The sequence below is a fragment of the Leptosomus discolor genome, chromosome 10, assembly GCF_034619465.1.
Source record: "Leptosomus discolor isolate bLepDis1 chromosome 10, bLepDis1.hap2, whole genome shotgun sequence".
Taxonomy (NCBI): domain Eukaryota; kingdom Metazoa; phylum Chordata; class Aves; order Leptosomiformes; family Leptosomidae; genus Leptosomus; species Leptosomus discolor.
The window spans coordinates 2,230,955-2,250,234 of NC_141400.1; the positions used below are offsets into that span (position 1 = coordinate 2,230,955).

Below are 19,280 nucleotides of genomic sequence, written 5' to 3' on the forward strand. Positions count from 1 at the left end.
TCCGAGCTTCTGATCACACCTGACATTCCTTTCTTGCTCTCAGTACTTTGCAGTACGCCGTTTCTCCTGGTCTAACTCGATCGCAGCGCACCCGAACGCCCAGCCGCCCTGCTGTGGCAGGAAAAGGCACGGTTTAGCAGGTGGTCACAGGCTCGGGGATGCTTCAGCACTCCCCACTACTGATTTGGTCCCTACGCTGCAAGTCCTCACCCCCCCGGGCTCGTCTCTGGCCTCAGGGCCTCCTCACAGAAGCCCCAGACCTGCGGCACAACCTGCCTGTGCTTTCCAAGCGGGATTTATCCTCGCCCCCCGCCCCGAGCTCCAGGGGATCCCCGGGGACACTCCCCGGGACACCCAGACCTCACAAGGGAGGTTCAGGGAACGCCCCCAGCACCCGCTGAGCCCACAAGGGACCTCACATCCCCCCACGGGCCTACACGGCCCGCTCCAGGCGCGGGGGCGGCCCGTACCTCCCCCAGCCCCGGCCCTGCCCGGGCCGCAGCGGCCACCGCGCCGTTCCCGCGCCTCGCCGGGGGGGCGGGCCGGGCGCCGCTCTAGCTCCTCTCTATGGTATGGCGGCGCTCTATCCCTACCCGCCCCCCCCCCCACCCCCCGGCGGGCTCCGGCCGCCTGAAGCCGCTCCTCGGCGCTTTGCCCGTGCGGGCTCCGTTCCCCCCGTCGCCCGGTGCAGGGGCCGCCGCCGCTGCCCCGCGGGAGGCCCGCCGGGACTAGCCGGTCCCCTCGGCCGCTCCGTCCTCTCTATGGCCCAGGCCGCCGTCGCTCGGCAACGCGCCCTCCCTACGGTCCCGCGGGCGGCATGTGGCGGCTGCTGCTGGGCCGCGGCCTGGGCCGCTGCTGGCCGCCCCCCGCCCGGCCCGCCTGCGCCGCCCAGCAGCCCGACGGCCGCGGCCCCAGCCCCGAGCGGTGAGTGCGGCCCGGCCCGGGGCCCAACCGCGGTGCTGGCCTGCGGCGAGCGCGGGGTGTCCTCCGGCCCTCAGGGCGCTGCGGCGGGGGTGGGAGTTGGGGGGGGGGGGGAGCGGTCCGAGAGCTGGTTTCTCTCTTCACGGTGTTGGTGTTTTCTGGTTATTTTAGAGCGCCCGGTTGCCAGGATGGCCGACCCCGGGATGGCGGGCAGCGAGGAGGAAGGCAGCAGCCCCTGCCCGGCCTGGTGCCCCGCTACTCCCTGCTGGAGGCAGTCACCTGGGTGAGGAGCAGCGGGCGGGGCCGGGTGCCCCTGGCTGGGAGGGGTGTCGCCAGAAGACCCTGGGGGGGGGGGGTGAAAGGTGATGGGAGCTGTGGGCACCGCAGGAGCCTGCTGGGAGAGGAGCCGTGGTGGGAAGGCTCCCCGAAATGGAGCTGTGGACAAGCTGCCGGGTGGAAACGGGACAGAAAGAGGGAGTGGGGCTGTTTTCCTTGACTTGCGTCTTCTTTTCCTCAGGGAGCACTCGGTGCGCTGCTTCTGCAGCTCGTCAGGCAGATCTCATGGCTGAGATCGCTGCCAGACGCCAGGAGAGAGCACAGGTCTCGCTGGCTTTCTTCACTGCCCTCTCAGCAGACAGGTTAGTGGCTCCGGCTTGTGAAGAGGGGTTGTGGGAAGGCCTGGCTGTGGGTCAGGATTGCTGCCTTGTGATAAATTCAACTGAGACTGGAAGAGAGCTGTTGTGAGAAGCTGACAACCAGCTTTCAAGCTCTCTAGGGAGAGCGAGGGCTGGTATCTGGCAGGCGAATCTCGCTGTTTCTTAACGATTTGGTGCAATCCCACTTTGCATCCCGCACACCCTTACCTTTGTTTTCTGTTCTGGACTCTGCTCCCTGAACTTTCCTCCTGCTTGGCTTTGTGGCCAGAGCAGAGAAGAACCCTGAGTGGATACACAGTTCGGTGTTGCCTCCTAAAGCAGGCACTGCACGGCTAACGGGAACTGCATTGCACTTTGTATTTCAGTGGTGACTGAAGCCTCAACCAGCTGTCCCAGTGCGCAGCTGGGGTCCCACTTCCTGCAGAAAGCAAGTCCAGAGGCCGTACCAGAGAATTCGTCCTCAGGCATCCCCTCAGGGCAAGGAGAGAGCCAGCCCTGGGCAGAAGTAGGTATGCACAGTGTGCTGCGGGGCGGGATAGGAAGGCAGAAGGACTTCTGAGTCGGAGTTTCCCCAAGGCAAAGCTAGGAGTCAAGAGGTGTACAGACGTTTATTGACACTTGAGGAGGTAGGTTAGAGTGAAAAGGCTGAGCTTCAGAGAGGTGGATCAGGAGCCCAGAAACAGGAGGAAAAAAGCTTCTGAAGGCAGGGAGGACCCTGTGCCGTAACTGCAGGTGACATGGGCTTTACCAGTGACCTGGTGACAGCATCCAGTTTCTGTTCTTTTATTGTGGACAAGTGTTAGCGGGCAGAAGGCTTCAGGCGAGTAGCGTACCAATGACCTGGGAGACTTGTATATACATGGTGTGAAACTGAAGGAATGCTTTTCTTCCTGGAAGATGAGGATGTATTTCCGAGTGCTTATGCTGTAGATAAGACAGTGGAAGAAGGTATCAAAGACATGCTTCCTAAAATTAGTTTTATAAAAATAGGAAGATATACTTCAAAAAAAAAAAGTTGAAGGCTAATCCAGGAAAGCATGTCCTACGTGTTAAGTTTAAAGTCACGTCAAGAAAGATCAGATGATGCCTACGACAGAGCTACTCACTAGGCGTATAAACACTAATAATGGCTTCAGGAAAATTGTTAGAAGCAGGAAGCCTGCTGGAGCAGGCAGAAGGGTGGACAACATATGATCGTGGTATAGAAGGGGCCCGTAAAAAAGCCAGCCCACAGATGTTAGCCAGATAATGTAAGGTGTTGCAGGAAAGGTCAGAGGGGTTCCCCATTGTTTGCTTTCTTCCAGATTTTTGGCTTTCTTCAGTGCCGACTTTAGCTGCTGCCCATCACTGCTTATCAAACCCATCTCCTGCCAGAGGTTACCATTCCCATCAGTTGGCAAATGGAGCATTTTGTTTCCATGTCTCCTAATTAGCTCCAGGAAAACAGCCAGGTTAATTTACCTAAACTGCCAATTAGACTGTTTAACCCATCTGCTTTTGCCTGGAGCATATTAAGAAGCACTCAGACACACTGCCTCGCTGGCAGATTACTGGACATGGACCTCTGGGAGAAGTGGTGGGGAATAAGTGGAGACAGTGATGCCTTCAGCTGGCACAGCTGAACGTTCGGGAGTGAATGTGCTCTGTGTCTGACAAACAGATTCCTACTGAGAGTCAATAGGAAGAGCTTTTAGGCAAACTGATAAATTGAACAGTGACAAGTCACCGAGGCCACATGCTCTTTGTTCAGATGTTCTTCAGAAGCTCTGAAATTCCTGAGCCTGTCATGATGATGTGTAATCCAGTGCTTAAATCTGCTGTATGACCAGAAGAATGAACATTGACAAACTGGACACTGGCTTTTAAAAAGGGGGGGTTGTTTGAGCCACAGAATTGCAAAAAAGGTAACTCTTAAGTTGATAGAAACCGTGTTATAGAATAGAGATGTTTGATACCTGGGTGAGTGCGCTATATCAAAGAATCAAAGGTCTTGGAAGGATTTAGGAAGCCATTTCCCAGGACAGCTTGCTCCATTGCAGAGACTTAAGAGACTTGTAAATCTATTAAGAGTTCTTTGGAGAAGTCAACGAGTATGTAGAGCAAGATTAGCTCTTAGCTTTGCGGAAAGCTTTTAGCTTTCTGAAAATCTTTCAGCCAGGACCTAAACCAAAGCTATCTGGAGAAATAAAGCTGATGTGAGGGAAGGCAGAGGGGCTACTCTTGGGCTGGTAACTCCTGAAAGTGCAAGAAATAGTTTTCAAAATGGAGAGCTGTTAGCGGTGGATTCCTGAAGTCCTTTGTTGAAACCTGTTCTGGTCAGCACAGTCAGCAGTGATTTGGAAAAAAAAAAAGAGGTGACAGGTGAGGTGACAGAAGCAGCAAATGGTGAAAAATTATTCAGGACAGTCAAATCTGAAAGTCACAGCAAAAGACTGAGCAAGAACTAAAACCAGGGTAATCCCAAGGTAGGTTAAATTAGTGTACGCAGGGGAATGTAGCTCTAAATATACATACAGAATGAGGAGTGTCAAATTAATAATTATATTGCAGAGGGAACATTTGAAGTCACCGTGGATGTGTTTTTGATAAGGTTAAGTCAGTGCTCAGCAGCAGCGAGGCCAATTAAATGTTAATTATTGTAAAGGAAGGAACTGAAGACAGGACGGTATCGTAGGTTTGTGTAAGTCTATGATGCAGCCACGTCTTGGAAAAGGCTGTCTTAAAAACAGCCACAAAAACGGCATAGAAAAGGCTGGCAAGGAGTCAGTTACGTACAAACAGAGACTGACTCTTCAGCTTGAAAGAAGAAGTGGCAGAGGGTGTGCTAGTGCTCTGTGAAACTGAAAGTGTTGAGGGAGGGTGAATAGGGACAGAGTTTTTCATAATACGCTTTAACAGGCAGCACAGAAATGGTCGGGTAGCAAGTCTGAAAAAGGGCAGAAGACAGTACATGTTTGGCCAGGGCACAGGTAAATTGTGGAACTCATTGCTACAAGCCAGAAGGATAAGTGGGTTCCAACAAGGGATTAGGTAAAATTACACGTTCGAATTAGACTTAATTGGTCCAGCCAAAACCCCCTGCTCAGAAGATCACAGAACAGCTCGTTGCTGGAAAGTTCTGCCAGGAAAAGCGTGACTTTATAATCCCTATTCCTTACCCTTTCTGCCCAAGCATCTACAACTGTCAGTTGTCAGAGATAATATACGTCAGAAATAATTTGATTTTGTGCAATACACAAGTCCTCAGGTTACATTCTCACATTATGCTGTGCATCCATTTTGTGGGAATTTATTGAGAAGAGTCAGGGTGCAGAGATTCAGTCATTTTCACTGAAGAGTCTGAAAAAATGCAGAGTTTTATAAATTTTGTAATGTGAGAAGTCCTGTAAATCTTTCCATGGAAAGTTTTAAAGTGAAGCTTGGTGATGCCTTGGTGGTACCTTTCTCTCAGAGTATGTTTTGCTTTCTACAGAAAAAGCTGCCTAAGCTTTAGGGTTTTTTTCCTGGTGTTTAGCTGCCGAAAGCAATGAGGCTGGCTAAATCAGAAGGCTGCAAGAAGCTGGGGAGAGAGCAGAAGGAAGGGAAGGACAGACGCCTGGCAGATGATGCAGGAGACTCTGGTAGCAAGTCTTGCCATTAAGAGAGCAGACCTCCAGAGCTCAGACTGGAGCAGAATGTACCTTTCACTTCTCCAGTTTGCTGTTGCCAGCAATGGCAAAGGACCTTCTAGAGAGAATTCCGTGTCCTCACCCTTTCTTTCAGTGTTTCAGTTGGTTTCCAGACGTGCTTGGGCTGGTCTGCATGTACAGTGACAATCTGCTATTGCTCTCAGCTACTTCATTACCTCAAGTGGCAAAGAACGTTGTGATGGATGCAAACATCCCAGCTTTGCAGATGAGCCATTCCGGTTTTAACATAACACAATATGATGGACTCTGTTACTTTTAGTGTGTTTAAAAAGAAAACTTTAGGAAATTAATTTAAAAGTTGCTTTAAGTAGCATTCTGGATGTTCCTATCAGCAAGTCCTCAGCTGCATGATCACATCCTATTTTTTTTCATGCAATTCGTGCCTCACTTGAAGCTTTTTTGCCGGAAGTTAAAGGCACATAGTGAACAAGCAGGTGATTACAGCCGGTCTCAGTGTTGTAAGAGCTGAATGCTGCCCTGGGGAGTTGTATTTTACCCCTGGCAGAACTGTAAAATTCGTTACTTCAATTCTGAGATTACAGACATTTCAAAAATGTGTTTTCATTTCAAAGCACAATGAAACCAATTGGAAACACTAAAATTTTCCATGAGGCAGAAATCCTGGATTTTGTCCAGCTCTTGTTGTGAATTCATTCTGGTGAAGCGTTTGGATGTTTGGGGATGAGCAATCTAGACTGTCTATGTGAAGATTATTAATTCCTCGTTTGGAGCTAGCTTTGAGCAATATTTGATTAGTACAGGATGAACAGTGGGGAAATACAAAATATTTATTAGCTACTGAATATGTGAGCGTTGGGCACCCAGTACAGTGAAAGCTGCAAGATTGCATGGAAGAAAAGGATGCATAGTCATGTTACCTCATAGCACATGTTTGGAGAAGTCGAAATAAAGTTGCACAGAAATTTCCAGCTGTGCTATTCCCAGCTTTTGTGTGCTTTGAACATTAAACCTTAGGAATAATTTAACGTGGTTCTGTGTGTGCAATATAGCAATGGATTTGTTCAAAGCCTGGTTCGTGTGAAGTTCTGCTGAAGCTCAGCCATTCTTTGGGAAATAAGAAACAAACCATTGGGGAGAATTTGTAGTAACTAATGTTAGGTTGAAGCTTCATCTAAGCTGGTTGTCTCGTCCTGCTGAAGTAGGATGGGATTCTTTGCTGCAGGGGGGTGCTTTTATTTTCTGTTTGCTGCTGGAGGAACCTAAGCATTTAGATTGTGTGCTTGGTATTGAGGCAGCTACCCTGAAACAGGCCAGTCTTAAAGATCATCAAATCCCTGAAGAGATTTGATTTGGGGCTTGCCCAGCCTCAAAGGTGAGTTCTGAGAGAATTTGTTCATCTAGTCCTTCAGGAGATGGGACTGGGTGTCAGGATCGGTTGGTCCCTGTGTTTTCTTCCAAATAATGACCTTATGCTCTCTGGGAGCGGTAGCTGTAATCTGGGGGCATTACTGGGATTTGACTGAGGAGGGGTTTCCCGTGGTAGAGGGGCATGAGACAGTTCTGCAGCTGACAGAATTCAGAATTAGTTTCTGTTTATTTTTCATGGGGTAACGGTTTGTCCAAATTACAGGGTATTTTCTCAGTAAACGATGAATCTCTGATTTAGGAGTAGATGTCTATGTGAAATATAAAGTTTCTTGAAAGCATGAATGTACTAATGTCGTTTAAACAAATACTTGGGAGAATTTTTAATACAAGCAAATTCTTTTCATGTGATTTGCTGTTTCTATATATGGCAAAAAAACAAATTACATCAGGAGGCAGATACCTGAACAAGAGATAGAGTCTTACGGTGAGAAAGATCAGATAATGTTATGCCTGATCTGAAAATAAGTGTCAAGCATAGCTAATAAATTCACAGATTGTATTACTTTCGGTGGAATGATGAATAGAAGTCATGTTTGTCATAGAGATCTTGCTTGTTGGGTGAGCGGGGCTCGTTCAGATAAAATACATTTTAATACAGCCAGAGGGGGATTGTTTATCTGGGAATAATGAGGCTGCAGCTGGAACCTAGGCCATGGCTTCCTGCACATCGTAAGGCAGCGCAGGCGCTGCAGGAAGCCGTCCTGCCTGTTGCACACTCCTTTCTGCCACTGTGCCGACACAAGCGCTTGCGTAGCCGCGCAGTGCCAGGAATCGCGGAATCGGGGCCCCGAAAGGGCTGATTTTTTTTTACACATTTAAGCTCCCTGCGCTACAGCCACACAGCTCGAGAGGGGAGGCGTGAGAAGGCACAGCTCCTTCTTGTGTCAGCAGCTCGGGCTTGAAGGGATCCAGGCTTCAGCACCTGGTGTTCGGTGCCCGGTGGGATCCAGCTGCTTACGGTGATTCGCGTTAAAAATAATTGGCCTCAGTCAGCCTTCGCCTGTTCGTCCTGTTTGCTGGAGGTCACCGTCCTCTTAGAGCAGCTGCTGTAAATGCCTGTGTAATCACTTCCAGCACAGTTCTGTGGAGAGCAAGGTGGCTTAGCTCTTGCTGGAGATGTTTTCTTCAGATAATTCTGATCGAAACTGGTCGGGTAGAGGCTGAACACATGGTTGCGTGAGCATATCTAAGAGGGCAGCGATGAGCAAGTGGGGCACACCGGGGTGATAACCTAAGCCTGCATCTGATGCAGCCAGAATAGCGTGTCTGATTATCCCCTTGCAGAAGCAGAACTGTACCCTGGGAAGAAATTACCTGGAAGAGGAGCTAGGGAGGCGAGCGCCTAAGTGTGAGATCTCGGTGTGATGCCCTGGGCAATGGGAATTAGGAGCACAGTTCTGATACATGCAAACTAGGCAGTTATGGGTTTGACTGAGGAGGCAATTTTACCCTTCCTGTGACACTGGTGAGAGGGTCCGCACTTCAATAACAATGTTGAAAATTCAGGAATAGTGGCAAAAAGTCATAAAATTAATCAGCTCAGGCAGAAAAGTACTTCAGTTGAAAGACATGAACAGTGCAGTCTGTTTAGAATCACAGGCAAGAATCAAGAGGGGTTGATTAGTTGTATCAGGACTTTCAAAAGGAGAATGGGCTTTGTAGTAAAGAGGGGAAAAAAAAAAGACTAGAAGAGCCAGCGCCTGGGAGCAGAAACCAGTTGTATTTTAATTTGAAATGAAGCTCAGAGGTTTAAAGCAGCGATTACAAGTTGCTGGAACAAACTTTCAGAAGAAGCGGGAGATTCTCTGCCTTTTAGTGTCTTCAGCTCGAGACTGGGGGCCTTTCTGGAGGAGGTGCATTAGGCAGCTGCAGGTGACAGGACCGTCTTCGTGTGGCACTTGGTTGCTTTTGGTACGAAGGTCGGCTTGGTCAGTGCTCCTTGTGTTCTTAGTGTCCCTGAGTGAGTGGGTGATCAGCCCTCTGCGAGGGGGCTATGGAGCAGGGAGGGTGGGAGGAGGAGGAAGAGGCAACAGTACAGCATTGCTTAACCCTGCTTTTTTTTGTTCTTTTGTTGTTTTTTTTTTTTAATGTAGCAGAGTTCCAAATCCCCGAGAGCTCCAGCCTGGGGCCAGTTCTCCGCAGTGCAAAGGTACCCTTTCATTTTTCACACCCTCCGTCTGCGCCTGGGGCCCTTTCCCTACAGGAAGACTCCTCAGCGCAACCCCAAGCACAGCCTGAGCAATCCACTCACACACAAGATTGTTTCCTGCCCTGCACAGCTGGAGGACAGGAGAAAGAGAGATGTGTGATATGCTGCCCCCTGTTTCAGTCAGAGTAAAGTTCCGGGAACCACAAACTGGCATCCGTGTCCTTTAAGGTGTATGTGTAACAGGGCTGCTAGTAGGGAAGTGCTGAAAGAAAATGGAAAAAACCCCCAACAACAAACCAACCAACCAACCAAAAAAAAACCCCTATCCAGTAACACCAGTCTGATTTTGTGTATTTGCATTTTGATGTAATCTTTCGCTAGGTGATTACATGCTGTTGCTATTTTGGTTTTTACCAGACAGCTCATGACTGGAGAAGGTGGTGTCACTCCTCCTCGAGCTGCAAATCAGGACTGCCTCTTGTCTGTTATAGAGAGGAAGACACTTTGGGCTTGAAGAGGGTGCATCAGCTTGAGAGTCACAAGGCTGTAAATTATGTTATTGTTCTTGTTGTGATTAAAGCTGCTAATTCTTCGCAATTCACAGTCTTAGGTGCAGACATTTCCCTATTTTAAAAATCAGTCAGCTGAGCAATTGCTCAAGGACACAGTGAAGAGAGTGGAGTATTCAGGATTTAACAGAGTGGGTTCCTTGCTTTGACATGGCAGTGACCCCTGCTCCCCCACCAGAAGAGCATTCGCTGGATCTGCTGAGGGGGTGAGCATCAAGCTCCCCATCCTGGCAGGTCCCGCTTTGGGAAGAGTCTGTAGCTTATTCTCAGGGGCAGGTGCCAGGAGGCTCTCGGGAGAGGAGGGGAGTTGGTCCGTGTCTTGGCGTCCTGTGAGCAGCCCTGAGTGCTGGCTGAGCAGTAAAGCTCTTGGGTGACAAGGGGCATTTTTGCTGCGTGACCACCTCGGCTCGTGTGCAGTGTGCACTGCTGCCGCTCGATGGCACTAAATGTGCACGCAGGCCGGGAAGCTAAAGCTGCAGACCGGGCTAATCCTCCTCCCACCTCCCAGAGCTGTGAGAAAGTAAAAAATACTGTTCATTACTGAGAAAGAAAAGACGTCGTCTCTGCTGTGCAGGATTTTCTTAGGAGTGTGCAGTGTTCAGTAAGCTGACAGCGTGGGCTTAGCTTGAGTTGTGTAAAGCATATACAAATATGTCAGCGTGTGTTTGGCAGAGACTGTGCTGTTGACACGGTGCGGGAGGGCGAACAAGGGCTAACGTTACTTTTGAAGGGGGGAGTTGTGAGTGGTATCAGGTATTTGTTAAATTCTAAAAGGTCTGATGATGCTCGAGAGACTATGCTAAGCTCCCTGGCCAGAGAGGGGGTGAGCAGTGTCCATACAACTTCCCTAACTAGGTGGCTGTGAGGGGTAGGGAGATTTTTTTTGTGGACGCATGGCGCCAGACTACATCACCCTCTTGATAACTATGGTACAGCACAAATGTGTCTCGCCACTCAGTTTCCAAGAAAGAATCTCCTATAGGGTTTGTATGGTTTTGCTGTCTTAATAGCTTTCTTCTTTAACTCCTTAGGGTGACCCAGCTCAGCGAGGGCGCTTAGAGGAAGCTGCTTTCCAATTGCAGCAGGTTTTCCGGATTGACATTTCCATTGCGTTGAATATCCTCGGTAATGCGGACTCGGTTTTGTTTTGTCCTTAAACCACGCATTTCTCTTTTTGGAGGACCTCCAAATTGTTGCAGGTCTTGTGTGAAGGCAGAGATGGCGTATACCCAAGCTGAAGCCTCCTTTCAGCAATTTCAACTGTGCTTTGAGAGATTTATTGCCCTTTGTCCTATCCTGCCACCTGATTTATATCAGCATATTTAAATCCAGGCTTCTTTGAAGCCTGCACTGTTGTCCTGACATCTGCAGTTGGAAATAAGCCGTCTCTGTCTTTTTAGCAACATGGGCTGTCATATCCCTGTATCCTTTTTCATTGTCTGAGATCTCAGTCTTCCTGGCAAGCTGAAAAACTGCAGAATTACAACTCTACGAAGAGCTGAAGGAAGATGCAGTGATCTAAGAAAGAAGTCCCTGCCCTATATACGCCACTAGTTGCAGCACTGAAAAAGTGAGCTGCTTCTGTGTGAGCCATACGTTGTGTTAGGCTGTGATCCTTCTTTGCAATGACACTAGAAAAATTCCTGAAACGCAGCGTTGTCGTTTTTCCTTTGAAAACTTTGGTCCTGCAGAGTGAGGCTTGGTGAGCCAGCTGGAAGTGGACTGGAGCGCTTGGCATGGGCCAAGGAAAGCCCAGTAGCTGGGGGGCGGAGGTGGCTGCATTCTGTCCATTTTCTTGCCGCTGTTTTTACGTTGTGTTCTTCTCAGGGATTGAAAGTATGAGAGCGGGCCATTACAGGATAGCCTATACCTGCTTCAAACTGGCAGCAGATCGAGGCTACAGCAAAGCCCAGTTCAACGTGGGTCTGTGTTACGAGCATGGCAGAGGCACGGAAAAAGACTTGGAAAAGGTATCCACGGCTTGTGGGGTTGTATATGTGCAGCACAGACGGAGAGTGGTCTTTGTTGGGTCCGCACTGGTCTTTGTTGGGTCTTTGTATGGGTGTGGCAGCCTCTGAAGTCTCGTTAGAAAATGCTGGAAATAATACAAACTGCAGGTTTGCGGCGCTGGCTTCGGTGTCATAGATCCCCTCAGAGATGTACCCCTGAAATTCCCTTTCTCATGGCTTCTGAGGCCTTCGGGTAGGTGCACAGGCTGTGCTGCTAGCCCCCAGGAGAGTACGAAGGAGAAACCTGTCGTGTTGCTGTGTTTCAAACACCACTGCACATCCGAGGGCTTCTTTACATCTCGAGCAGTCCGGGCTGGGTACCTTAACTCCAGCCTGCCACCTAGTGCGGGCTGGCCGTAGTCGGCATCTTCTGGAGCTGGGAAGATCTGCAAAGGCGGCTTGTTTGAAGCGATTGTGCAGATCCCCGTTGGCAGAGGCTATTGTTGGCCCGGTGCCACCCGCTTCAACACGGAGAGTTTCGGCTGGAGAAGGCAGGGTGGTTAGAGGGCTCTCGTATAGTCGCAGTCCGCTGTCTCACTTCAACAGTCTCCTGTTCTTCATCGAGGAGGTGTGGGAGAGCTGCTGGGGTGAGCGTGTGCAGCTTGTGATAGATCTAGACAGAGAGGTCAAGCTTGTCCTGGCCAGAGGGGAGTCACGTCACGTTTGAGGGCGCGTGTTACCTGAATCACACCAGTGTGTTTCTCTTTTTCCAGGCAGCTTTTTATTACTCCTGCGCCGCCAGCGGCTGTCACCCCATGGCACAGTACCGCTACGCTAGATGCCTCTTCTGCCACAGGCCTGAGGATGAATGGGACAGGCATCAGAAGGCAGTGACTTTCCTGGAGCAAGCAGCAATGGCTGGGATTACAGAGGTTAGTGTCCAGAGCATGGGAGTTGGCAGCAGAAGAGCCCTGACGAAAGGATTTGAACCACAGGACATCCTGGAAAGCGGCATCTGTGGGACTGGAAGCAAAATTCTTCCTGCATGTTTATGCTCCTGGCAGTGTATGGGAGACAGCCCTGGTGGCACATGGGAGGCAGCTAGGCGCTCACCATGTCAGCGGTGTGGGCCGTCTGTTCCGCTGTTGGGCTTTTCAGCGTAGCTCTTGGATTAGACACGTAGGTTAGACATTGGCTTAGGAAAACTGACCTACACTTGAAAATGTAGCTCTGGGTTTCGTCTCCTCTCAGTTCCGAGAGTACAGGTTGCTTTGGTGGAGGAAATTCCGTGAGGCTTGAGCTAAGAACAGATACTCTGTGTTGTATCTGTGACTTTTCGAGATGATTCATCCGCACGGATCTCCGTACCTTGCCCTCCTTTCCCACTCTTCAGGAGATGCATTTAGGCATGTGCCATCTTGTGTTGCGAACGCCAGTCATTCTGGCACTGACTGTATCTCATGTAGCACGCTGTTCCGGGAAGGGCATCTGCTGTGTCTTATGGACAGCTCACGAGTAGCAGCCGTTCTCTGGCTCTGACTTCCACAGTGCAGTTTGAAATGGTGTTCTGGGTCTTACGGTGTTAGTGTGGTGATAGTAACCGCACATACAGTGGAGTTGTATAGATCAAGCGTGATTTTTCGTGTTTATCGTGTCAGGCTGATTTTTTCCTAGGACGGCCCCTGCTTCTCTCAACAGGCTCTGCAGCAAGCAGGGCACTCAGCCCACTCGTCTTGCTGCAGTAACCCTGGCATTTGGGCATCTTGCAAAATCAGTAAAAGAACTGGAGTAATTAAAGGGGAGAATCCTGGCTGATTGGTATCGTGTGGTTTTGTTGCAGGCACAGGCTTATCTTGGAGTGTTCTACATGAGGGGGCTGAAACCGAAGGAAGAGAGAGGTCTGAAGTACCTGCTGCTGGCAGCGAAGAACGGCGTAAGTAATCCCTTAGCAGGCTGTGACTGTTCTCGGTTTGGGATCGTCGGGGGTTACAGGTGGCAGATTTCGGGGCTTCTTGGAAACGGGCGCGAGTGTCGGGACTTCACCGCACAGTCTGAGGGGACAGAGTGGAGCCTCGGTGCACCTTGGAGAGGAAGCAGCCCCTGGGGCGCAGACCCTACAGAACGATGTGGAAACAGCCCTGTTGGGGTGGAGTAGTTCTTACGGCAGCAGTGCTTCTGTTCCTCTAGCATAAATTTACAGGTTTTCCCATTGTGGAGCATCTACTCCCTCTTCAGTCAAACTCTTTCACTACTGTATCATTTTGAGAACGTTATTGTGTCTATCTTGAATCTGTTCTTCAAAATTGGCCCATTATTTCCTGCCTTCTGTAGAGAGGATAAAAAGACTATTTCTGTTCCTTTGCAGGGACCGTTAACGTACGTAAATACTTGAATCCGCATTCAGCCTTCCCCCGTTGTTTGAGTTTATCCCCACACGTCGTGTTGTCTAGATCCCCAACAATTTCCTTGCTCACTCCTGAACTTTCTCCAAGTGACCCAGGCTTATGTTTTTTCTGAAGGGCAGTGCCGCAGTCTCGGCATACTGCTGCTCCTGAACCTTTCCCAGCACTTTGAGTAGTAGAAGTGTGACATCCCGTGTCTTGCAGCCAGGTTTCGGCATCCCGCAGCCCTGGTCCTTTACAGCGCTGTGACATTGTTCACTCGTTTCCAGCTTGCACTGCATTGTAATAGCTGGTTTTTCTGAAGAACTTGTTCATTTTAACTTCAGTTCCCAAAGCTTTTGTGTAATGGAAAATAATGAATAGCTATTCCCTCTTCTTCTGGCTAGTACTTCTGATTCTGTCGCCCTTTAGTATGTCCTCTCTGAGTCATTTCTTTTGCAGGCTGCAGAGCGCTGGTTTAGTTTGTCTCTCCATGTAGTTAAGCTGTTCCATTTTGCTTGTCAGTCTTCTCTCCCATTTTTCTAATCCTCCTTTGACCGTTTTAAGATGCTTGGGCTAAAACTGGACTCAAGATGGAGGCCTGCCAGGGATCTGACATAACGAGATCCTCTGCTTCGTTCTGTATTTCCTTCCAATAATTCCTGATATTGTTTGCCCTCTTGCCTGCCACTGAGCAGTGACTCGATGGCTTCAGGGAACTATCACAGTGACTCACAAATTTCTTTCTATAAGCACTACTTTGCATCTCTCAACCCTAAGTCTCCTCCGTGGTTGTGTTGCCCACCCTCAGTCCTGCAAGATCTTCTCTAATTAATTCTTCACAGTAAATGACACTACACCACTTGCAAACTTTACCACTTCAGTTTTCACCCACTTTGAAGAATGCAGACACTGTCAGCTCGCTGGTGAGACTAGGCCTGGCTAGGCCCAGCAGCTCAGACATCGTGTTCATGATGGTTGATGCAGTATTTAATTCCAAATCTGCTAAAGCTCTCTCATAAGCTGCATCGGTTCCTGTCTTCCAGCCTGATGTTAGATGCGTGTGCTGCACAATGTGACAATGAATTCTCCCATTAGATAGGTGATTGTCATTCTCTGGCTGCCTAGTGAGCCCTTAACAACAGAAAATCTGCAGATCCCAGGGGTGCCACCCAGTAGATCAGTGTTTTGCGTGTTTTGGTCACAGCCACGACAGTTCTCAACCCAATCCTCTTTCCCCATCTCTGCTTCCCAGTGGATGCTGTGCTGCGGATGTACCCCAGCCTCATCTTTGTGCATAGGCTGCCTGGGATGTAACCCCGTGCGTTCTGCTGGGAGAAGGGCTCTCCGAGTCTGTCCTTTTCCCTTTGCCCTGGAGTATGAATTTGTGTTTAGTTGGTTAAAAGAACACTGCTACGGGTGAAGCAAGGACAGCACCATTTAGCTACGACCGCAGAAAAGGGAAAACAGGCACGAGAAGTCAGGAGTTCAGTGTTTCTCTCTCAGGTTGTTGCTCTGTGCTAGCGCCGAGGGGGGAGCTCTGAGAAGTGTTCTTCCCAGTATAATGGCGCTTCAGAGAAGCATTGCACTTTGGTTACCACTTTTTATCCTCCCTTATTTTATGCATGCAGCCATAGAATATAAAAACCGTATTAGAGTGTTGTTGCAGAGCTGAGTCTGACCTTCAGGCTTCAAAGTGTATCGCAGTCGCTTGTGCCGCGCTAATTTGGGGATCTCTTCTCCTTGTGGTCTTGTCTTGGAGGTGTCATCGTAGAAGAGATGGCTATTGGAATAACCCCGTCTCTTGTCACATCTGAAGTGCCAATCCTTCAACATGTTTATCTCATCTCTAAAGAAGTGTCTTGCTGTCACAAACTGAGACTTGCAACATTTTGCAAAGCACCCACTCATTGAGTTCTTCGCTTTCCTCTACCAGCTACATCCTAGACAGCAACACTTGCAATATGTTCTTTTCTCATGGCTTTATTAAAACTTGCTACTTACTTCCTTTTTCTTTTTTTTTTTTCCTTCCTCCTTTTCTTGTTTTGCAAAGCCTCGTTTAGATCATGTTTCTGGCAGTCAAGCTCTTCAAGTTACGTTGCTGGCTTCTTTGCTGGAAAAGGTCTGTGTGACCACTAGCCCATGCGATGTCTTTTCGATGTCTTCAGGACTGTCACCGTGCTTTCTTGCTATCTGTGAGACCCTTTTCCTTCTATTGGATCTCAAAGATAAAGTGCACAGCCGACACATCAACATATGATGGGCTTGGATTTGGCTTCACTGACCCATCTGCGGTGACATCCTCTACTTTCTGCTTCGTTCTCAGCAGTTAGGTGTGTCCAGGTAGTTCAGGTGCTTTTTCTCTAGCGCTCCTTTGCTTGCCTTCATTTCTGCAGCTTGAGATTTCTTCTGCAATACCGTTAGGAGGGGCTGAGCGAGGTAGCGGTGCGCTGTTGGGTTGAAGGCCTGACGGCCTGGCGCTGCCAAGGGGAATCTTCCAACCCTTGGCAGCAAGTACCTCTGTGGCATTTGTTCTGTTTTTACAAGACTTCTGCATGAGCTGTAGCAGGGCAGTCCACAGGGTGTGCTCCGAGCTTGGGCGTGATCAGGATGTGGGTGCAGTCAGGGCTGCCCAGGCCCTCTTGGCTCTGACCCCTGAGACAATCGGGATGCTCTGCGGAGACAGCAGTTCCGTTGTTCCCGTGACGCAGACGTGGATGTTGAAGGGAAATCAGTGAATTTAATTGGAAAGGGATACGAAGGAGTGGAGCCAGAGGCAGCTGGTAAGAAATTCTGCTTCACGGTGTGCCTGGAGAAGGGACTAAATTACTGAAGATGTAGTCTGAGGGACCAAAGGTAGAGGAGTGAACTTCAAAGAAGGTGACCAAAGATAGAGCAGTAAACTTTAAAGAAGGTGTTAAAGACTCTCTGTTCTCCTTTCGTGTGCTGTCGTCACTTCTCCGTCATGTGGGGCTGATGGCTGCGCTTTCTCCTGTGGCTAGGATGCCCAAAGCAGGTATCACGTGGGTGTTTGCTATGAGAAAGGCCTTGGAGTGCAGCAGAGCCTGGCAGAAGCGATGAGACACTACCGACAGTCAGCTGCTGCGGGGAACAGGGACGCTCGGGAGAGACTGCGAGTGTTAGAAGAGGAGGCGGAAGGTACCACGGGCGGCGGGGGACGAGGGTGTGCGGGGCTGCTCGGGGCAGTGACAGTGTTGCCAAGTGGCAAGAAGCCCTTTTTAATGAAGGGGGCACTGTTCTTTCTCAGTTCTTTGCACTTCTTACCAGCTATTTCCAGTCGAGCCGAAGTGGAGGAGCCATCCCCATAGTTAACACCTTGTTTTAACATTCTTTCAGGTGGGCAAACGAAGCACCCGTTCCCATCAGGAGTAAGAGCCTCTTCCTCTAGCCCCTGTTTCTGGGCTGTTGAGCGTATGCCTGCGGGCCTCCATGCCACCCAGCCGAGACAACCTGCCCTCGCCCTGCCCCACTCCTGGAGTGCAGACGGACTCCACACGCTGCTGGTCGGCGGGGCAGGATGGAGCCGTGCCCTCGGACACAGGGCAGCGCCGCTGGAGCTGCAGCGCTTGGAGCCGCGCCGCTGCCGTTCCTAGAGCTGTCGGTGAGTGGAACGGGCAGGCAGAGGGAAGGCAGCCCTTCTCGGTCTGGGTGGAGCTGGAAGCAGGCTAGTGGAAAGTTTGCTGTTCATGGAGCTGGTTTTAGATACTGGGCTGTTGAGAATAAACCTTGCGATGTCTCCTGTGCCACCGTGTCATCTGGCCCTCTGCCTTCCCGTACAAAGGGCCTTTCCTTACGCTCCCACATTTCTGCACAGAGCTACGTACAGACTTCCACCACGCCATGGTGATGTGATTTGGGGCTATAATTCCAGCAGGCCTGCACGGGGTCCCCCCCCCAGGGAGGTTTACAAGGCACCATACGGTGATGTTGGCAGCTCACCCTGCGATGGGCCTGGCCTGCACCCTCTGAGGCAATCTGATCTCACGTCAGGGCTAGCTGTTCCCACGGTGCTTCTGCTACCGGCACAATCTGGGCTTGTCTCTACGCTGCCGTTGTGGCAGTTGAATCTGCTTTCAAACCTGCGCCAGCGAGAGAGTGAATTCTGATGATTAGGGCACAGGTTTTTGTGGGATATGGCGTATGGATCCACCTGAACTGGTGAAAGTAACAGCTGTCCTCAGCCATCCTGCACCGTTGTCAGTGTCCTTCGGCCCCCAGTTATTATTCCTTCAGCTCTGGCAGTGAGCTGCTCCCATGGGTATACCCTTTGGAGGCACGATGAGCAGGGTTTGCTTCAAAATTTATATTGTACATGTTTACTAAGCACGCCAGCTCGTTTTCACTGAAGTGGATAAGGGATGCTCCCAGCAGGCAGTAACCACTGTCAGGCAGACAACGGCAAGCAGCTGGTATGATAATTTCTTCCCCTGGGGCAGCCGAATCCGGAAAAAGACATTTGTCCACACCAGTTTAAACTGGTTCAAGGGCATCTGTACAAACTGTCCAGCTTCCTGTAGCCGTGGTGCACCGATGCTTTGTGTAGATCAGGCTCTGAAAAACAAAAGGCAATGGCCCCATCCTGAACTTGCTGTGGTCTCCATTCAGCAAGGGAGGGGCACGGCCAGAGCTCACCACATCTGATTGTTCTTCTAGTCTGGTCTCTCTTTCTGCTCAGACCAAACTTTCTTAGACCATTTCCTTTATCAAGCAGGATACAATTAGCAGGAAATTCCTCGGGTGGATTTCCTATTCTGTGATATTCCACAGCATGCTTACGCATTGGTCAGGATGGGATGGGGGTAAGGGTTGGGGGGCGGGGGGGGGGGGGGTTGAAAGCAGCTTGCAAAATCAGGAAATTGAACCCAGAGAGAGGAATTTGTCTCCTTTTTTAATCTGCTTATTATAATGTATTTTTGTGTAAAGATTGTCCTTTGACAGGCACATCAAAGTAACTTTCCAGAGGAAGATGTGAGGTTGTGCCGTGTGTTTGTCCTCTGTGTGTGTGTGTTCCCGAGATGCAGAGGAATCCCGTAGGGCTGCATCTCCTCGCAGTCACAGATACGCCTCCCTCGTGGCTTCCACAGCTGCGTCTCGGTTAGAACTTGGCTCGCTGTCATTGCTTTGGTGCAAGAGCCTGTTTTGTTTGTGAAACAAAACAGCGAGGTATTTCTGTTAGCAGCACAGCAGTACAAGCAGGCTGGGGCAAACCCATCGATGTAGTTTAGTGCCAGAGATGGGGTCATCTGTGAAGCACTTTGGAGACTCCCAATGAAACAGTGGTTATTTTGGATATTAAAGAGTCTACTGCTCTGTTGCTTTTGTCATTTGGTCCCAAGAGCGACAGAAAGAGGTAACTTTCTCATTTACTCTGCTTTACCTGTACGATTGTCTGCTGCTGTGGCTCGTGTGCGTACACACCAAAAGCAGGGCACCGTCACCTCTAGGTGCGCGGAAAAGGAACGTGGGTAGGACACTCTAGAGATGCTCCAGGATCCTGTCTGCTGGGTCGTGCTGCCTGTTCTTTTTCAACTTAACCATAAAATGAAAGGGAAAAAT

The 19,280-nt window shown here is 49.9% G+C and overlaps 1 protein-coding gene across 1 annotated transcript; it reads left to right on the forward strand.

The window, feature by feature from the left end:
- The first annotated feature begins 817 nt into the window (after window positions 1-817).
- DELE1 (DAP3 binding cell death enhancer 1) lies at window positions 818-17,317 on the forward strand. The gene is made up of 11 exons (XM_086471235.1): window positions 818-924; window positions 1,093-1,204; window positions 1,439-1,559; window positions 1,943-2,086; window positions 8,749-8,804; window positions 10,405-10,498; window positions 11,201-11,343; window positions 12,096-12,254; window positions 13,163-13,255; window positions 16,706-16,862; window positions 17,061-17,317. The coding sequence occupies exons 1-11, from the start codon at window positions 818-820 to the stop codon at window positions 17,315-17,317; spliced, it is 1,443 nt and encodes a 480-aa protein (XP_086327361.1).
- Window positions 17,318-19,280: the final 1,963 nt, after the last annotated feature.

Coding starts and splice junctions, on each gene's coding strand:
- DELE1 (XM_086471235.1), top strand. CDS start 818: ATGTGGCGGCTGCTGCTGGGCCGCGGCCTGGGCCGCTGCTGGCCGCCC. Junction 12,255..13,162: donor CAATGGCTGGGATTACAGAG/GTTAGTGTCCAG, acceptor GTTTTGTTGCAG/GCACAGGCTTATCTTGGAGT. Junction 13,256..16,705: donor TGCTGGCAGCGAAGAACGGC/GTAAGTAATCCC, acceptor TCCTGTGGCTAG/GATGCCCAAAGCAGGTATCA.